Source organism: Callorhinus ursinus, unplaced genomic scaffold (assembly GCF_003265705.2).
Source record: "Callorhinus ursinus isolate GAN/ISIS: 27379988/994484 unplaced genomic scaffold, GSC_fseal_2.0 scaffold8, whole genome shotgun sequence".
In the NCBI taxonomy this organism is placed as follows: domain Eukaryota; kingdom Metazoa; phylum Chordata; class Mammalia; order Carnivora; family Otariidae; genus Callorhinus; species Callorhinus ursinus.
Genome location: NW_027397070.1, coordinates 68,359,788 through 68,376,164, shown reverse-complemented (window position 1 = coordinate 68,376,164; position 16,377 = coordinate 68,359,788). Strand labels below are relative to the sequence as shown.

Genomic DNA, 16,377 nt, shown 5'->3' with positions numbered 1-16,377 from the left:
GGGGGAATGCAAGCTGGTGCCACCATTGTGGAAGACGGTCCAGAGGTCCTCAGAGAGTTCAACGTGGAGCCACCCTCCGACCCAGCCATCCCGCTTAGAGGCCCGAGAGAGATGAAGCCATCTGTTCCCACAGCCAGTCATGACAGCCGAACCGTAGAAACCGCCTGAACGTCCGCCACCTGGGGTCTGGATACCGTAGGAGGGTATTTGGCCACAAGAGGCATGAAGTACGGACGCAGACCAGACGTGGAGGAGCCTCAAAACGTTCCTGTACAGTTCCATTTATATGAAACGGCCACAAGAGGCGAATCCACAGAGACAGAGAGAGGAGTGGCTGGGGTGGGGGTTTCTTTTCGAGGTGATTAAAATGTTCTCAAACCGACTATGTGAGCGTGGTTGCAAACTCTGGGAATAGACTAAGAGCCACCGAATTGTGCCGCTGAGATGGGTGAGTTTCGCGAGATGTACGAATTACCTCTCAGTAAAGCCGCTACCGAAAGCCAGGAGTAACGGTGCCCGGGTGGGCCCCCAGGGCCCTCCCTGCCTGGAGCCTGCAGCCTGAGCATCACTGGGGACTCAGAGGGACCTAAGCACAACTTCCCTGGCCAGCTGTCCCCCAGGGGCCTCCCCGGACCAGGGACCCAGCTCTTCCCTCACGTGGCAGGGCCTGGTGGGACCCGCACACACGGGACGTGCCCGATAAGCACCGCCGAATCAGGTGGTCCACTGAGACCACAGACCCCTCCAGAGAGGAGCGGCAGGGAGAATGTTTTCTGCAACTGCACCATGCTTGGACACTTTTCTTCCACCCAAAATAAATCAGGCGGGAACCCTAGAAGATGTGTTTAAACTAGGACGGGAGTTCTCTAAACAGTCTGGCTTAGAGGTTGGAACGGGGGGCCCGGGGGCTGCAGGGGCGTCTGATCCCCAGCAGGGAGTCCTTACTAACCCAGCTTTATTAATTTAATTGATATTTAATTTATTTTAATTAATGAAATATTTACTTAGTATTTTATTTAATTAATAATATTAATGTATTAAATTCCAGCTTTATTTTCAGCCATTCGGGTGATGTCATTGACCCTTACGGAAAGGCTTCGAGACAACCTCTAGTCTTTGCAAACATTATTTTTAAACCAGGTCTTATCTCATCATACAAAACGACATGCGGCTTTCATGGCCACAGCCCTCCGGTTAAGCTCGTTTCGTTAGATGCTACTATTACTCAAACTGACCCGCGAGGCTCTATGTGGTGGTGGTGTCGTGGGTTCAAGGAAATAGTGCCTGCCTCAGAGAGACGGCGCACAGACTCATAATTCACCTTCCAGTATATTTCTACCATCATTTCCTTCTAAACTCAGACCCTATTTCTTCATCCGTTGACTGCGTTGATTGAACAGGCTCAGGAGCTCTCCAGCCCAGCACCCTCTTCAGTGCGTGAGCAAATAATAAATCAACAGAGCTTCGCGGCAATTAACGGCTCATGTTTCTCTTGGTTATGCTTTTCCTTGTTGGTGTGGTGACCCAATCTCTCAGACACTGATGTTTGTGCTTTTAAATGCAAATTCAAATCTGTGGGAAAGAACACGTTTTGAAAAATCTTGTCCCTTGCTTTGTGACTTGCATGTTTGGAACGATTCATAATCTGCATTTCAGATGCTTACAGACTGCAGCTCAGATGATACGCTCCCAACATTTCATAATTAAAATGGATTACTTTTTTTTTTTAAGTCAATTGGGGACAAAAGTCAACGGGGGGGGGCAGATATGACTGCCATTCACAAACGGAGGGCTGTAGTCCGCCTTCTGGCCATTAGGTGTGGCCATGTGATTCGCTCGAGCCAATGAAATGCTCGTAGTGGCAGGATGGGCCACTTGGGCACGGGAGGGTTTAATTGTCAGTGCGGTGTCTTTCTCTCTGCCGGCCTTAAAACCGGGGAAGCGTGGCTCCATATGGAGGCGTCAGGCTGAGCCACCGCGTAGGTAACCCGCCCTGAGAGTTACCCAGATCCGCAAAGAATTTTGCATGAGTGGGAAGTATACCTTTGTTGCTTTAAGCGACTGGGGTTTATTTTGTTTTTTGTTTTTTTGTTTTTTTGTTTTTTTTCCAGGGCATACTGAGCCCATCCTGGGTGCTATTATCAGTAAAAAACAAAGGATCTGTGTTGATGGATGCAAAGATTTGAAATCAGCAGTTGTGGATGACAATGGGTATCTCTGACTCATCTCAGCCACCAGTTTCTTTTATTTTTTTTTTAAGATTTTATTTATTTCTTTAAGAGAGACAACACATGGGGGAGAGGGAGAGGGAGAGAGATTCTGAAGCACACTCCAAAACTGAGCACGGAGCCCGACACGGGGCTCGATTCCACAACAGCAAGATCATGACCTGAGTCAAAACCAAGAGTCGACGCTTAACCGACTGAGCCACCCAGACACCCCTCAGCCACCAGTTTCTGTCTTTTATTTTGACTGCATAGATTCAAGAAAATACAGTAAGTGGTTGCAAACACCAGCAGTTTCATTTAAAAATAAGATAACAATTTTTAAAAAATCTGCCTTGCTTTCTCAAGAATGCTCAATTAGAATGAACCCAATCCCTTAAAAGAACAGAAATGGGTAACTTTCGTTTCCCAGTTGAATTCCCAACAGCTTCTAACCGGTACTTGTTGTCGTGTTAAGACCCATCCCAAGGGTACTTCAGACACCGGAGCAGGGACCCGAGCCACGTGGCGTGGAAGGGCATTCACTTGCCGCTCGGAGATGCCCAGGGCTGCGATGAGGACAGGTGCAGAGCAGGGGCCCGAGCCCCACCTGATGTTGGAACACAGGACATGTGTGCAGAGCCATGTGCTCGCCTGTAGGATTCTATGAGGGTGGATGCCAACAAATAACGTCCCCGAGGCCAAAAAGGAAAGGAGGCTTGTCATGGGTCACCCAACAATGAACCCCACCCAACCATCTCCCCTGCCATCCAACATCCTGTGAGCTGGACAGAGGTGACCAGGCGGGCACCACTCAACCAGATGGTTGGGGGGTGGGCGCTCCAAGGGGACAGGGTCCCCTAGGAACCGCAAAATCAAGGGAGGGGTCCTGGAGGAAGCAGAGCCCCACGGAGGCCAGATGATGGCTTTGGGCGGGAGGAGAGAAGGCAGGAAGACGGAACAAAGGTGCCAGAGGGAATGGGCTCATGTTTGGGAATCAAGCCTGAGTTCCCGCTCATCATTCCCCGGTTGGGTGACCCCGAGCCAGTCTTTCTTTCCCTTGGGCCTCAGTCTCCCCCTCCATAATGCAGGGATCCCCCGGGTTGGGAGTGCGGACGTGGCACTGACCTATGACAGGAGGGAGCTGTGAGGGGCAGGACGAGGGGGCTGTCTGGGTCCTGTGTCTGCCCCCCACCCCCCTGCTCTCAGCCAGGTCGTGTGATGCTGCTCAGGTTGAGCCCTTCTGCTGTCAGGAGCAGGTGCCTGGCACATCTATGGCGAGAGTTTTCAGGTTCACTCCTGAGCACCATCGGCTGCCCTCTATTCCTCCCCCAGGCCCACGGCTTATAAAGAATTTTAAGGCAACATCTCACGGAGCCCCCATGACAGTCCCTGGGGTTGTGGTGTCACCTGCACTCACAGATGAGGCGAGCGAGGGGGAGAGAGGCGAGCCTGCCTGCGCCCACAGCGTCCACGGCAGGGGCCGGGTCTGCCTGACGTTGGACACCATCCTCCATCTACCGTGTGTTTTTACAGACCAACTCTGGGACTTTGCCAGGTCACCCCCAGTCCCTTGGAGATGAGCATCTGTCCTCTGGACATCCCTGATGGGGGAGGCAGCACGGGGACGCAGCCTCCCTGCCCCCACATTCAGCCGTTGCTTAACCCACCTACTCCCCTGTCCCTCCCCTCCTGAGTCAGCCTCAACCTTCTCGGCCTCCTCCGGGCCTCCTGGCCTCCAGATGCTGTAGTCCCTGCCCCCCACACGTGGAAGCAATGCAGGTACCCCCTGGCTAGAGTTCTCACTGGCTCCCTATTGCCCAAGAGATGAAACCTGAACAACCCACTTACCTGTCTAGAAAGGGGGAAGACCTCATCAACTGGAGGGGGAACAACCTAGAGAGATGACAAGGCCCAGGGAGCAAGCCTGCCTCTCCTGGGGGAAGACCACTTCCTCTCCAAGAGCAAGCCCTAAATAATTAAAATGTTTTGTTTTAATCTCCTCATAGACACAGGCGCAGACCCTGAGGTCAGTTGGTAAACACGAAGGCGAATCAAACCCAGGCCAGGACAAGGAGGGAGAAGGAAGTGGGGCTCTCTCCGGGCTCTGGGGAGGCCGGGAGGAATTGAGTGGGATATGGGGGTGGCCCACCCCTGTATCAGACCCTCCACCCTTGGGAAAAAATAAACCCTTGCATCCGGGCAAAGAGAGATACTTGGGGAGCCTTTGGGGGACCCCAGAAGCTGTTGGATCCCAGCTGAATCGCTCGGAACAGCTCCAGGAGCTGCAGAGCTGAGGGAGGTGACAAAGACAGGGGAACGGGCAGGAGCAAGCCTGTCCACTGCCCACTGAACGAACAAAGGGAGGCTGGGGTCCCCAGGAGCCACGGCCTCCGTGGGAGTTTACACAGGAGGACAAAGAGAGTCACTCTGTTGGCTGAGCCCTCAACACGTTAGGGGTGCCCGTCGTCATCACACCCTCCAAAGCAGGGTAAACGGAAACGCACCCCTGAGGCTCAGAGAGGCTGAGTGACTCACCCAAGGCCACAGAGCCAGGGGGCGGTAGAGCGGAGATTCGAACCCCCAGGCTCAGAGGGACTTGCCTTCCTTGCTCAGCTGAGAATAACAACGGCCTATTCTTTGGTGCTTGGAATTGTAAAACTGCTTTGCTGGAAACTCTCCCAAATACGTGGGGACCGACAGCACAGAGGCTGGATTCTCTTCCTGCATAGTTCTGCCGGGAGGGGAGGGGGCCGACCACGAGGTCAAAGGCAGGAAGAGACAATCAACAGACCCAGGATGCATGGAGCCAGCACCTTCCGGCCCCTCCGTCCAGGCCCCGCCGGCCCTTAGAGACACTGTCTCCAGACCCAGCGAGGGACATACATGGTAGGGCCCCATTTTACAGACAGGGGAACTGAGTCTCCGTGGGAAAGGGGCCCGTCCCGTGCTGTGCTTCACTCGGGGGCGGAGCCAGGCCTAGAATCTAGACAGCTGTAAGGGAAGCCCCTTCGCTGGACCGGGTGCACGGGCTGGCAGTTCCTGGTGCAGGCAGCTTCCTGCTATAAATACAACGTCGACTCCCGGTAACCTTAGCCTCCAGGCTCCCCTGTCCAGGCACAGGGCCACAAGTCCTGGAGCCGACCGCGTGCCACTCTGCTCTGCTCTGCACAGTTTTCCTGACACCTTAACAAGGTACCACATTTTTTGGTACAGGCTCCAAATTATTGGAGACAATGCTGAGCTAGCTCTGTCGGAACTGAGAAGGGCTGTTTTTCAGATGAGAGCCGCAAGGGCCTACAAGAACCCCCCAGCCCTGTCCTGAGTGAGGGGCGAGCAGGGTGGGATTTCCTGGATGGGGCCCTGAGTCTGGGTCTGGGGAGCTGGGTTCGAATCCTGACTCTACCATTTACCAGCGGGGTGAACTGGGGCCAGTCTATTTGCTTCTCTGAGCCTCAGTTTCCCTAGCTGTGCAGTGGAGTTCATGCATCCCCTCTAGCGATCGAGCAACATCTCCAAAGTGGCCAGGACAAGACCCAGCACATAATCTGTCCCCTTCGTTTTCCTCTTTGGCTGCAGCTCACTTATCGGTTGAACGGTGATAACAGTTACACCTGCTAACAGTAAGCCTGGCGTTATTTTAAGCGGGTTTATATGCTTCCCGCTTTACTCTATATGTTATATGCTTTACTCTTCATTGGCACTTGGGGAGCTAATATCCTATTATTGTCCCCATTTAACAGATGAGGAAACGGAGGCACAGGGACCTTCAGTAACCTGCCCTCGGTCACACAGGTCGTGGCTGGGGAGCTGAGAACTTTCCTGCTATAGACACAGGCCCAGGGATTGGTTTCTGAAAAGAGGTAAAAATATTTCACAGCAGCCTCCTGGACCCAATCACTGCCCATGGGGCTGGACTCCTAGAAAGTCTTGACCTTCAGACAACACACTCTGAGACCCCCCCCCAAATAAACACACATATACCACTGCACCCAGGTGTTGCCTCTACTCCGGCCAACCAGATTCCCCAGCAAGTCCAGCACAGCAAAGACAGAAACCATCCGCTGGGACTCTACAGGCAGGAAGCCAAGTCCCAGGCTCGCCCAGGGTGACCCGCCCAGCCAGGGTGGGCAGAGCCATGACCGTGCCTGCCAGCCCCCAGCCCAGCTGACCCTCTCCTACACCGTGAAGGGGCAGTAAAGGCCGTGTCTCCTCCCAGCCTCCCGGACACACACACATGCACACGCACACGCTCAGCGCCCATTCCATCGCCCCGGCGGGCTAAATATTGTTCTGGCCTTCCTGAAATACCCAGCTCCGTGCGGGTGGTTTTACAAGCTGCTAAAAGCAGGGCCGTGTCCCTGGTGGAGGGAGAGAGCTATTCCGGGTTCATGTCAGGTGTGGGCAGAGCCAGCCAGAAAGGGCCTGTCTGCTGCACACCACCCCCCCCCACACACTGGCTCCTCGGCAGACAATTCCTGGCAGCCTGCACCACTAACGCTTGGGGGAAGAGGGTGAGGTCAGGCCAGTTTTGTCGGTGTCCCCTCCCCAACACACATACACACACACACACACACACACACTGTTCCAAATCTGACTTGGCCAGGCCCAGGTGCCAGGACTGTCCACCAGACACCACGCCGGGGGTGCCACACTGCTGTCAATCACAACCCTCCCAGGACCCCCAGGCCAGCCTGACATGCCCAGGATGCTCCATGGCACTGCGGGACAGATAAGACTCCAGGGACCACCAACATGCAGTGGCTTAGGCAAGAAGGCGCAGCTGGAGGGGCCAGACTGGGAGGCAGAGAATCCTGCCCAGGACCCTCCACCTGCTGCTTCCTCGAGGCCATCACTGAATGCTCACTGCACGCCAGGCCCCGATAGATGGGCGGTCACACGTTATCACACTCGATCTTCACAACCACCCTGGGGGTGGGGGGACTGTTAGCCTGTCTCTTTTTGCACTTGGGGATACCGAGCTTCAGAGCCGTGAAGTTCCTTGCCCCAGGTCGGTCACCCAACCTAGAAGTGAAAGAATTGGGATTTGAACCCGGGCAGCCTGGAGGAGGCTGTGTGCAGCCCTGATTCCACCCACGGCCGGCTAGAGGGATGTCCACCTCAGAGCCTTCTTTCAGCTGGAGGGAGCTGAGGGTGGTCAGCCAGCCGCACAGGGGAGCCAGTCCCCTGGGGAGGGCAGTGGGTATGTGCGCAGACCCCAGTATCTGACCGCCCCTCTGCCTTTGTGTCCTGGGCCATTTCCAACCTAGAGGATTTGGAGACTCCTGGAGGGCCTGCCTTGCGCAGGCAGACCAGGGGCTCAGAGCTTCCCAGGGGTCTCAGATCTTCAGGGAATCAGATGGAAGCTGGAGGCTCCCCCCTACCCCAGATACACACTGGTTTGCATGCAGTTCCGGGGGCCTGTGGCACCCTGCGCCCACAGCCCAGCGCCCGTGGCGCCGTGGGTCAGCTCTGGACTCCCCGGATGGCAACGGGCACGGCTTCCTGCTCTAGCCCCACTGGGGAGACTGCGGGTGCAGCAGAACTCAGTTCTCAAAGGCCAGTTCTCCTGCCAGGAGCGCAGCCCCCCTGCCCACCCCCGGCTCCAGGCATCAGGCTAGGAGGGAGGGGGTCCAGCCCCACAGCTGTCTGCAGCCTGGGGTGGGGGCGCCTGGTGCCCTCGGCAACAGCAGCCTTGGCTCTGCAACTGGAGCCGTGGTGGGTAAATATAGCAGTGCCACTCACCGGCCGAGGGGCCCTCGCCGTCCGACATGGTGCAGGAGATGGGCGGCCGGCCGGCCTACAGCCTGCAGGGGCGCTCAGAGCCGTCAGTGGCTGTCACCCACCTGGTGGGGCTTGGGGCTGCCGGGCCTGCTCCGTGTCCAGTCCCCAGGCAGTGTCCCGCCCCAGCCGGCCCAGCGGCCCCCCCTCCCCATTCTGGGCTGGGCAGATAAGAACGTGCTCCCGAGCCAGGAGCCCGCCCGATTGGTGGATAAATCTGGGCACTGCCCTCCCCTGCCCTGGGCCTCTCCCGGGCAGCCTCGGAATGTTGCCTGAGAAACTGCTGCACCCCTGGGTGCTTGGTCAGTCCCCAAGACCCCAGCCCCAGCCCTGGAGACCCCAGAGTGCCTGAGCCTTTCTCCCTGGGAAGGGTTCCACTCAGCCGGTGAGGGGCTTTTATGGGCATTGGAGGAAAAGACGGAGTGATGCCATCCCCTGAGCCCGTGCCTGGTGCGGCCACGCGGGTCCTCTCACTCGGCTCTCCGGAGCAGCCGCGACCCACCCAAGGCCACCCGGCCAGTGAGGGGAGCGACCAGAGCCGGACTCTGGAGCCCGAATGTCTGTCTCCAAGGCTACAGGAATGCGTGGCCCTTGCCTTTGTCAGTCCAAGAGCAGCCACTTCTGGGCACCTCCTGGGTGCCAACTGGGTGCTGTGGGGGGATGGAGGGGGACTCCCTAGGGGAGCCACAGGACCCAGTGTCGGGCACAGAGTGGGGATAATAGGAAATATTGGTTGGGAGGACACATCTCAGCAAGCACTTAGTATGCACTTGCTGTGTGCTTGCCTAACAGGTAACCCAGTCCTTCTCGGTTGGAGGGCCTGGCCCAGAGACTAGGGCAATGAGGCGAGTGGAGGGCTCTGAGCTCCGCTCCCAGAGGCATTACCCTTGGGCTGGGCATCACTGGGCCCCCCAGGGCTCAAGGTCTACCTGGTTCTGCATGCAGGGCACAGAAGGGGTGAAGTGTCTTAAAGAGGAGAGAAGCTGGTAATCAACCCCAAATAGAAAGATACAGGAGGGCTTCCAGGAAGAGCCGGCATTTGAGTCACGTCTTTGAAGAATCCAAAAGATTTTTTCAGGGAAAGAGAGGGCATTCCAGGAAAAGAGATGAGCAGGTGCATAGATAAGAATTGGGAAACCTTGACTGGACAGTGCCAGGCGTCCCTGGCAGGGGCTGGAGGTCATGATCATCCAAAGGAGAGGAGGTTGATACTTGTGGAAGGGAAGGGATCAAGGCTAGGGAAGTCAAGGGAGGCTTCTTGGAAGAGGGGGCAGATGCTGGTGCTCAAGGGTCCATGAGCCTCAGAAAAATAAGAGGGGGGTAGAACAGCATCATCGGAGGCATCCAGCAGCTCCTGCAAGGCACTGAGGCCTTTCCCAGCTCCAACACCTGGGGGGGTGAAGACAGGAGGGCCCAGGCCACGGTGTTTCAAAGGAACTGCCTTTGGGAGATGGGGTAGGGGAGAGCTGCAGAGTCACACCAGCTGTGAGAGATAACAGCAAAGGAAGTCAGTCCCTATAAGGTGGTTCCAGGCCTCCTGGCCTTTGCCTGTGCTGCTCCCTTGGTCAGGAATTCCCTGTCCTCCCCCTTCTCCTCTGTGAAGCCTTGTCTGACTGTCCCTGAAGGTGGGCCAGGGGCCCTTGCGTTTGGCTCCACAACCTGCCCTCACTGTGGTCTGTGCCTGGCCCTGGTTTTGTCCACCTCTTGGTTGGCTCTTGCTGTATGATAATGAGCTCACTACCGCTGGAGGTACGTAAGCAGGGCTGGACAGCCACTACATGAGGACACAGTGGAGGGAGTTCAAGCATCAGGTGGGGTTAGTTTAATGCCTTTGGGGCCCCTCTAGAGTGACCAACTTGTCCTGGTTTTCATGGGCCTTGCCCTGTTTCAGCCCCGAAAGTCCTGCCTGCATCCTGGGAACCCTCAGTCATAGGCAAACCAGGACTGTCGGTCGTCCTGGGTCCCTCCTGAGATTTTTAAGTGAGAAATGAAAAAAAAAAATTAAAAAGACAAAGCAAGGCTGAAACTGTCTCTGGAACCCCACAGCCCCCACCCCCTCCACCTGAGGCATTCCCCTCCTCCCCTCCCACCGCCTAACTCAATTCGGGGGAGGGAACTGTCTGGGAGTGAGTGGAAACCCAGCAGCCCTGGGCCTTGGGCGGAAGAACTGGAGGCAGGTCAGCAGGGAGAGGAGAGGCTCCTGAGGGCCTTCCCACCTGCACAGGGGGCGGGGTCTCACCTGCTGGGTTTTGAGGATTAAATGAGATCAAGCATGCATGGCAACAGTGTGGCCATTCTCTGAAAGTGACAGCTACATCCCCAGGGAGGTGCAGGACCAGGAAGGGGCACTGCAGCCCACCTGCAAAGCCCTGCACTCAGCACTCAGCACTCGCCTCTCCCCGGGAGCTGCAGCAGGAGGCGCAGGCGGGGTCAGACCCTCTCACTGTGTGGCCTGGTGCAGGTCCCGGCCCCTCTCCGGGCCTCTCTCTGCACATCTGTGGAGCATTTAGGAGCACCTCCTATGTGCTTGGTCCTGGGCCAGGCTGAGGGCGGGAAGAACCCCACAGGGTCCCTGGCATGAGGCGCGCCCAGTCCCAGGGGACCACACTCGGTCCTCATCTCCCGCAGCACCTGCTCTGGGCTCCCTGGCAGGAGCTGGGTCGACAGAGAAGCGCACGGGGAACGCTCCTCGGGGCGTCCAGGGGGGCAGGGGTGTGCCCAGTGCTGGACACACAGTGGTGCCACAGAAAGAGCCCCACCGAACCACCAGGCATCCCAGACAAGAGGCCCTCGGCTCAGCCGCTGCTGGGGGGCCGCAGGACCGGGGCTGGGACGGACACAGGGTCAGATGGCCTGGGTCAACGCCACTCTGCCAGCCCTCCTTGGTGACCGGGACAAGCCCACCCCAGCCTTGGCTTCTCATCTGAACGTGGGGGTGCTGCGGGGGTATGAGCACCAGGGCCGGGACGCCCGGGAGGGGCCCTCCGCTTCCCCACCGTGCGGCCGTCAGCGTGTCTGCCCGAGTCCCCCGCTACCTGACTCCCTGGGCGCAGGCCACTTCCCCTTCCTGTCCCTGGCCCCAAGCGCCTTCCTGTTGTCTTGTTATTGTGGGAACATGCGTTGGGGAAAAAACAGCTCGATTCCTCTGCTCCTGAGGTCACTGCAGCCCCACTGTGGGCCACGGCATGCGTGTGCAAACGTGCGTGGATGTGCGTGCGCCGCTGAACACGTGTGTGACAATGCACGTGGGTGCGCACGGGAGTGGGTCGGTGCGTGGGGAAGTGTGTACCTGCGAGAATGTGTAAGAGCCTATCACATGTGTGGGTGTGGGTCTGTACAAGTGAGCATGTGTGTGTGCACATCTAGGTGTGTGGGAGCACGTATATGGATGTAGGAGAGTGTGGGTGAGTGTGAGCACGTAAGTGTGTGGGGGAGTGTAAACACGTGGGGCACGTGCGTGGTCCCACGTGAGCTGTGTGTGCGCGTGTGGGCACGTGTGTCCCCGTGTGCGTGTGCCCTTGGCTCCTGCGAGCTCACCCTGTGTCTCCGACCTGCCAGCCAGCTGTCTGTGTCCCTGTCCTGGGCCCTGGAGGCCTGGCACGGGGCCGGCCGGCCCCTGGGGGCCCCCAGCAAGTGGCTGCCACCTGTGGGGACAGGGCAGGGAAGCCAGGGCAGAGCCTTCTGTGCGAGTGTGGAGCTCGGGGGTGGGGGGTGCTCTCTGAGCAGTGGCAGGCAGGCGGAGGCCTGGAGGGTAAGCCGGCGGCCTAGGCACGACCCAGCTCAGGTGCGGCCAAGGAGAAGGGCCTGCAAAGTGCTCGGGGTGCTGCGGGAAGGGCGGTGGCCGGAGAGCCAGTGTGAGGGACAGGCGGGCTGCTCGTGGGGCCTCCACAGTCTGCAGCGGTGCAGTTTGCTTCAAGGGGAAAAAGGCAAGACGGGTGCACATTTACTGGGAGTCAGTGGGGCCAGCTCTGAGCGAGGCCCCTTCCAGGCCCTGCCTCAACGGCAAGGTCTCAAGGGAGGATAGCATCCCCCCACCTGCCCCCACACCACTGCTGGAAGGAGGGTGCCCGGGGAAAGGAGGGTCAGGGCCGGCCTGAGCATAGGTGGGAGGGGCGCCCCAGCATGCTGGGGTCAGGGAGGAGGCCCGCTTCCCGCCTGCACACCTGCTCACCCCAGATTCACATGGACACCAGCTAGTCTCGGGGGCACCAGTAACTCCCCCCTGCTGGAGACCCCGTCTTCCTGGGCCTTGGGTGCTCCCCATGAGAGAGGCAGGAAAGTTTTGAACACAGAGCCTCACCTGGGTCCTTGGGGGCCATGACTTGAGGAAGGACAGTGTATGTCCACACTGGATGGACCCTGCCTCCTGGGTGTGTGATCTTGGGCAGGCCCCCTCGCCTCCCGGACATCGGAGGGAGGGGGATGCGCGCGGCGCTGCAGGGGCACTTCCCGGGTCTGTCCACTGCCTTAGGTTACACCAGACACCTCCTTACAGCTCAGGTCACAGCGCACACGCCCCGGTACAGGCAGCCTGAGACATGCAGGCATGGCCCCTGAGACCCACCCAGAAGAGACAGATACGCTGTGACAGGGAGGCCGCAGAAACAGAGATACACGGAGACACAGGTAGACACATACATGTGCAGTGTGGCTCTGGGAGCTGCTTTCCCGCACCCAGGGGCCCCCCCCCGTCTAGCCCAGCCTCCGCGCTCCCAGCCAGGAGAGAAGCTCAGAGCCCTGTCCAGCTGCACGAGGTGACCCTGGGGTGTGAGGGCGGGGGTCGCTCCTGGGTCCTTCGGGCAATACCCTCACCTCTGGGTGGGGGCCAAGGAGCCGCCGTCATTTGGGGGGTGTGAGGGGTGGGGGTGGCTCAGGGGACACGGAGCTGGTAGGGATGCTCTGGCTTCCTCCTCAGGCTCTGGGGCCCAGAGCAGGGCTGAGGCCCCCCAGGGAGGGGAAGGCCCCACCTCTTGGGGCCGGGGTTACAGCACAGCGGGCTCCGGGCTGGCCGCAGTGGATGCTCAGTGGTGAACTGGGTGCATCATCAGCATCATCATGGTATCTGGGCTCCTCCTCACCCGGGGTCCCAGGGCCACCCAAGAGTCTCAGATAAGGGCTCTCCCCGTGGGCAGGGGATAGAGGAGCCCTGCTCGAGTTGCTGTCATCGTCCCCCTCTGGCCCCCAAAGCCAAAGCCAGCAGAGGAGCTGGGCCCAGAGAGAGGGAACAGGGAGGGGAGTCTAGTCCTTTACCTCTGCCTGCCCTGCATTGACCCTGGGACCTTCCACACCCCACCTGGGAGGCCAGGCTCCTGCACGGAAGGCCCCAGTGTCCCCCTTGCCCCTGCCTGGCCTCACTGTCCTGAGGCCCATGGAGCCTCCTCCAGGGCAGGCTAGGGAGCTTGGCACAGCAGGGTGGGGGTTGCCAGCCGGGTTGGGGCTCTGGAATACCGCCGAAGGGACTGGTGCACTTGCCCCTGGCTACCTCCTGCTGGTGGTGACGACTCTGCCTGGCTGGCCCAGGGTCCGGCCCACCAGCAGGGACTACCTAAGGTGGGCAACACCAGGGTGGTGACCATGGTATCCCCAAGTGAGGAGGAAGTGCAGGGAAGGCTGTGTTCTGGGAGATACAAATGTTTCTAAAGCTCCAGGGCAAGGAAGGGCCTTGACCCCATGTGTGCCCACCCCAGCCCTGATTCAGAGAAATGGCCCTCCGGCAGTAAGTCTCCCTCCCCTGCCAGAAATACCCCCAGGGTCTGCCCCCTCCCCCCAGCTCGGGTTATATTTAGACGTCCAGGCAGAGATGTCCAAGGCTGTCTGGAGCCCAGGGTGAGGTCTGGGCAGACATGTGGATTTAGGAGTCATCCACCCCAGGGGGGTGAGAACCTCCTTTGGGTCACACACTCATCAGGAAGCCTGCTTAGGAGGCAGGATTCTTGCCCCAGAGGAAAGCAAATGTCCTTGCAGAGGGGGTGAAATGAGGCAAGAGCCACTGGCTTGAGCCCCTCTTGCCCCTGCCCTGAGGTCCCCTCCTGGGGGCTAACCTCCCTCTCACTGATCAGCCAGGAAACACACCCATACTGTTTGTGAGGTCCACCTGGGCTGGACCTACCAAACTCTGGACACCATGCCTGACTGGCCAAGACAATCAGGAGGGGCCAAGCTCCATCCAGAACCTGCCCAGGTGGGCAGCTCACTGTGGCCCTCTGTCCACTCACACTGGCTGCCACTGAGGCCCAGCAGCGCCACTAGGTGGCTCCAGAGCCGGCCTGCTGTCCCAGCGTGCAGAGCAGAAGGGAAGAAAACCTCCCGCCTCCCACGGCTGTACCAAGCTTCTCACCCGCAGCCAGGGTAGGCCAAGGCTCTCGGGTCCAACCACCAGCCCGACCTTGGCCACAAGCCACCCCGGAGGACCCCTCATCACCAGTTTCCAGGACCCTGGTGCAGCGGGCACTGGAGGTGGCTTCAGTTCAGCCAAGAGCACGTTAAGTGTTAGGGCAGCTCAGCCCGGAGGAGTCAGGTGGCACCCCCCGCCACCCAGCCCTCCCAGGCAGGAGGAAGGCGCCTGCACCACTGCCCGGCTCTCAGTGAGCTTCTCCACCGCGGGGCTTTTCTGGCCAAAGCTCCCCCCCCCCCCCCCCCGACCCGCCGGCGTCCCACCGCCAGACCCAGCCCAGCGCCAGGAGAGGTCGCGATCTCGCCACGCCCGCCTGCGTGGCTGTCCCTCTAGCGCCCCACGCGCTGCCGCGCCTCGCCGCGCCTCGGCGGCCCCACCATGAGACATGGAGATGGCGACGCCCCCCTGCCTACCCTCACCCGAGTGGCCTGCGGGCGCTCCAGACCGGCCACCGGCGCCTGGCCCCGCCCCCTCCGGGCCTCCGGTCCCCGCGGGATGGGGAGGCACCGCCCCCTCGGCTGCCGCGGCCGCTCCGACCCGAGCGCTGCGCCGGGGCGCCACCGAGTGGCTCTTCTGGGAACTGCACTGCCCGGCCTCCCTCCCTTCCGTAAGGGTAACAAGCAACGGAGATGCTCAGGCCATTGACAGTTACTGCTGGCGGGTCTGCAGCACTGTCGCGACAGGCTCTATGCTAAGTACGATCTATGCAGAACGCTCTTAGTTCTCCCATCAATCTTAGGATCTCCTATCATCCGCCCTCCCTTACAGATGGGGAAACTGAGGCCCAAGCCACACAAACAGTGACAGTGCAGGTGGGATTTGATCCCACGAAGCCTGGCTGCAGGGCCTTGGTTTCAATCCCATCCATCTTGCCTGGATCCTAAGGGTTGCCACCATCCTTGTGCACATTGGAGTCTCCCCAGGGGGCTTAAGAAAAGTTTCGGGGTCCTGCCCCAAAGGCTGATCCAGCTGGCCCAAGTGACTCATCAATGCAGCGAGGGCTGAGAACCACCTGCTCAGTCCCAGAAAGCCCTTTTTACAGGAGAAAGTGGCTCAGGAAGGTCAGGATGGGTGCACTGACCCACAGACAGTGACAGCAGAGCAGGGGTGGGGGAGCCAGGCTCTGCTCTTCCCACTCACCTCAGGCCTCCAGCCTGGGTTTAAAGTGCTCAGAGGCAAGCCCAGGCCTTCAGCGACAGGGCTTGCTGAGCTGGTGGAAGGTCACTGAGTGCAAAGGGCTACAGGTTTGGGTCTTGACTCCGCTATGGCCTGGCTGTGTGCTGGGGCCTTGACTTTCTCATCTGTGAAATGGGTCATACTCAGGAGGATTTGAAGAAATAATGATGTGAAGACTCAGGCTCAGCAATGGATAGGTATCTGCTAAGTCAGAGGATGGTAAAGGCAATTTGAAGTTTCCAGTGGGAGCTGACCCCTCCAGACCCAACGCCAGGTCACGCCCCTGGAATGCTGAGGTTTGGTAGCCTGTGGACCTTTTAGATGGATAATAAGGAAGTTCTATCCTGTGGCACCAAGCCTAGCCATGGCAGGAAGCAGGGCATGGAGCAGGGGGTGCTGGTGGAGACTGGGGGGTCTGGTGTGGGGGGCTAGTGGGAGGTGCCTAGGGCATGTGTGGGCCATGGAGTTTGTAGGGTAGGGGCTGCTGTGGGGTTATTGGAGGGCTGCAGGGGGCTGGTGAACCTCAGAGACAGGCTACAGAGGGTGGGGCCTAGGGGCCCCAGCAGGACAGTCCCTGGGAGCAATGAAAGGCTGAGGGCCCAGGGAGACGAGAGGAAACAGTGGCCTTTGAGTGGCCATGGGAAGGGACCACTTCTGGGCTGAGCAGAGACAAGCAACGGGTGGGTTTGGCCAGGCAGCTGGAGGCAGAGCCGAGGCACACTGTTCTCAGAGCCCCAGGAGGGTCTGGGGGCCCCTCAGACAGGGCACTGGAAAAGGAGAGTGTGGGAGTATAGCTTGAGAAGAGCCTCGCCCAGTGCTCAG

The 16,377-nt window shown here is 59.1% G+C and overlaps 1 protein-coding gene across 1 annotated transcript in view; it reads right to left on the bottom strand.

The window, feature by feature from the left end:
- EML1 (EMAP like 1) overlaps nucleotides 1-8,085 on the bottom strand; it is a 177,599-nt gene extending 169,514 nt beyond the window's left edge. Inside the window, exon 1 of the mRNA XM_073895870.1 lies at nucleotides 7,950-8,085. Coding sequence (XP_073751971.1) covers nucleotides 7,950-7,977 — 28 coding nt within the window. The 5' untranslated portion in view covers nucleotides 7,978-8,085. The remainder of the gene's footprint in view (nucleotides 1-7,949) is intronic.
- Between the last annotated feature and the right edge of the window lie 8,292 nt (nucleotides 8,086-16,377).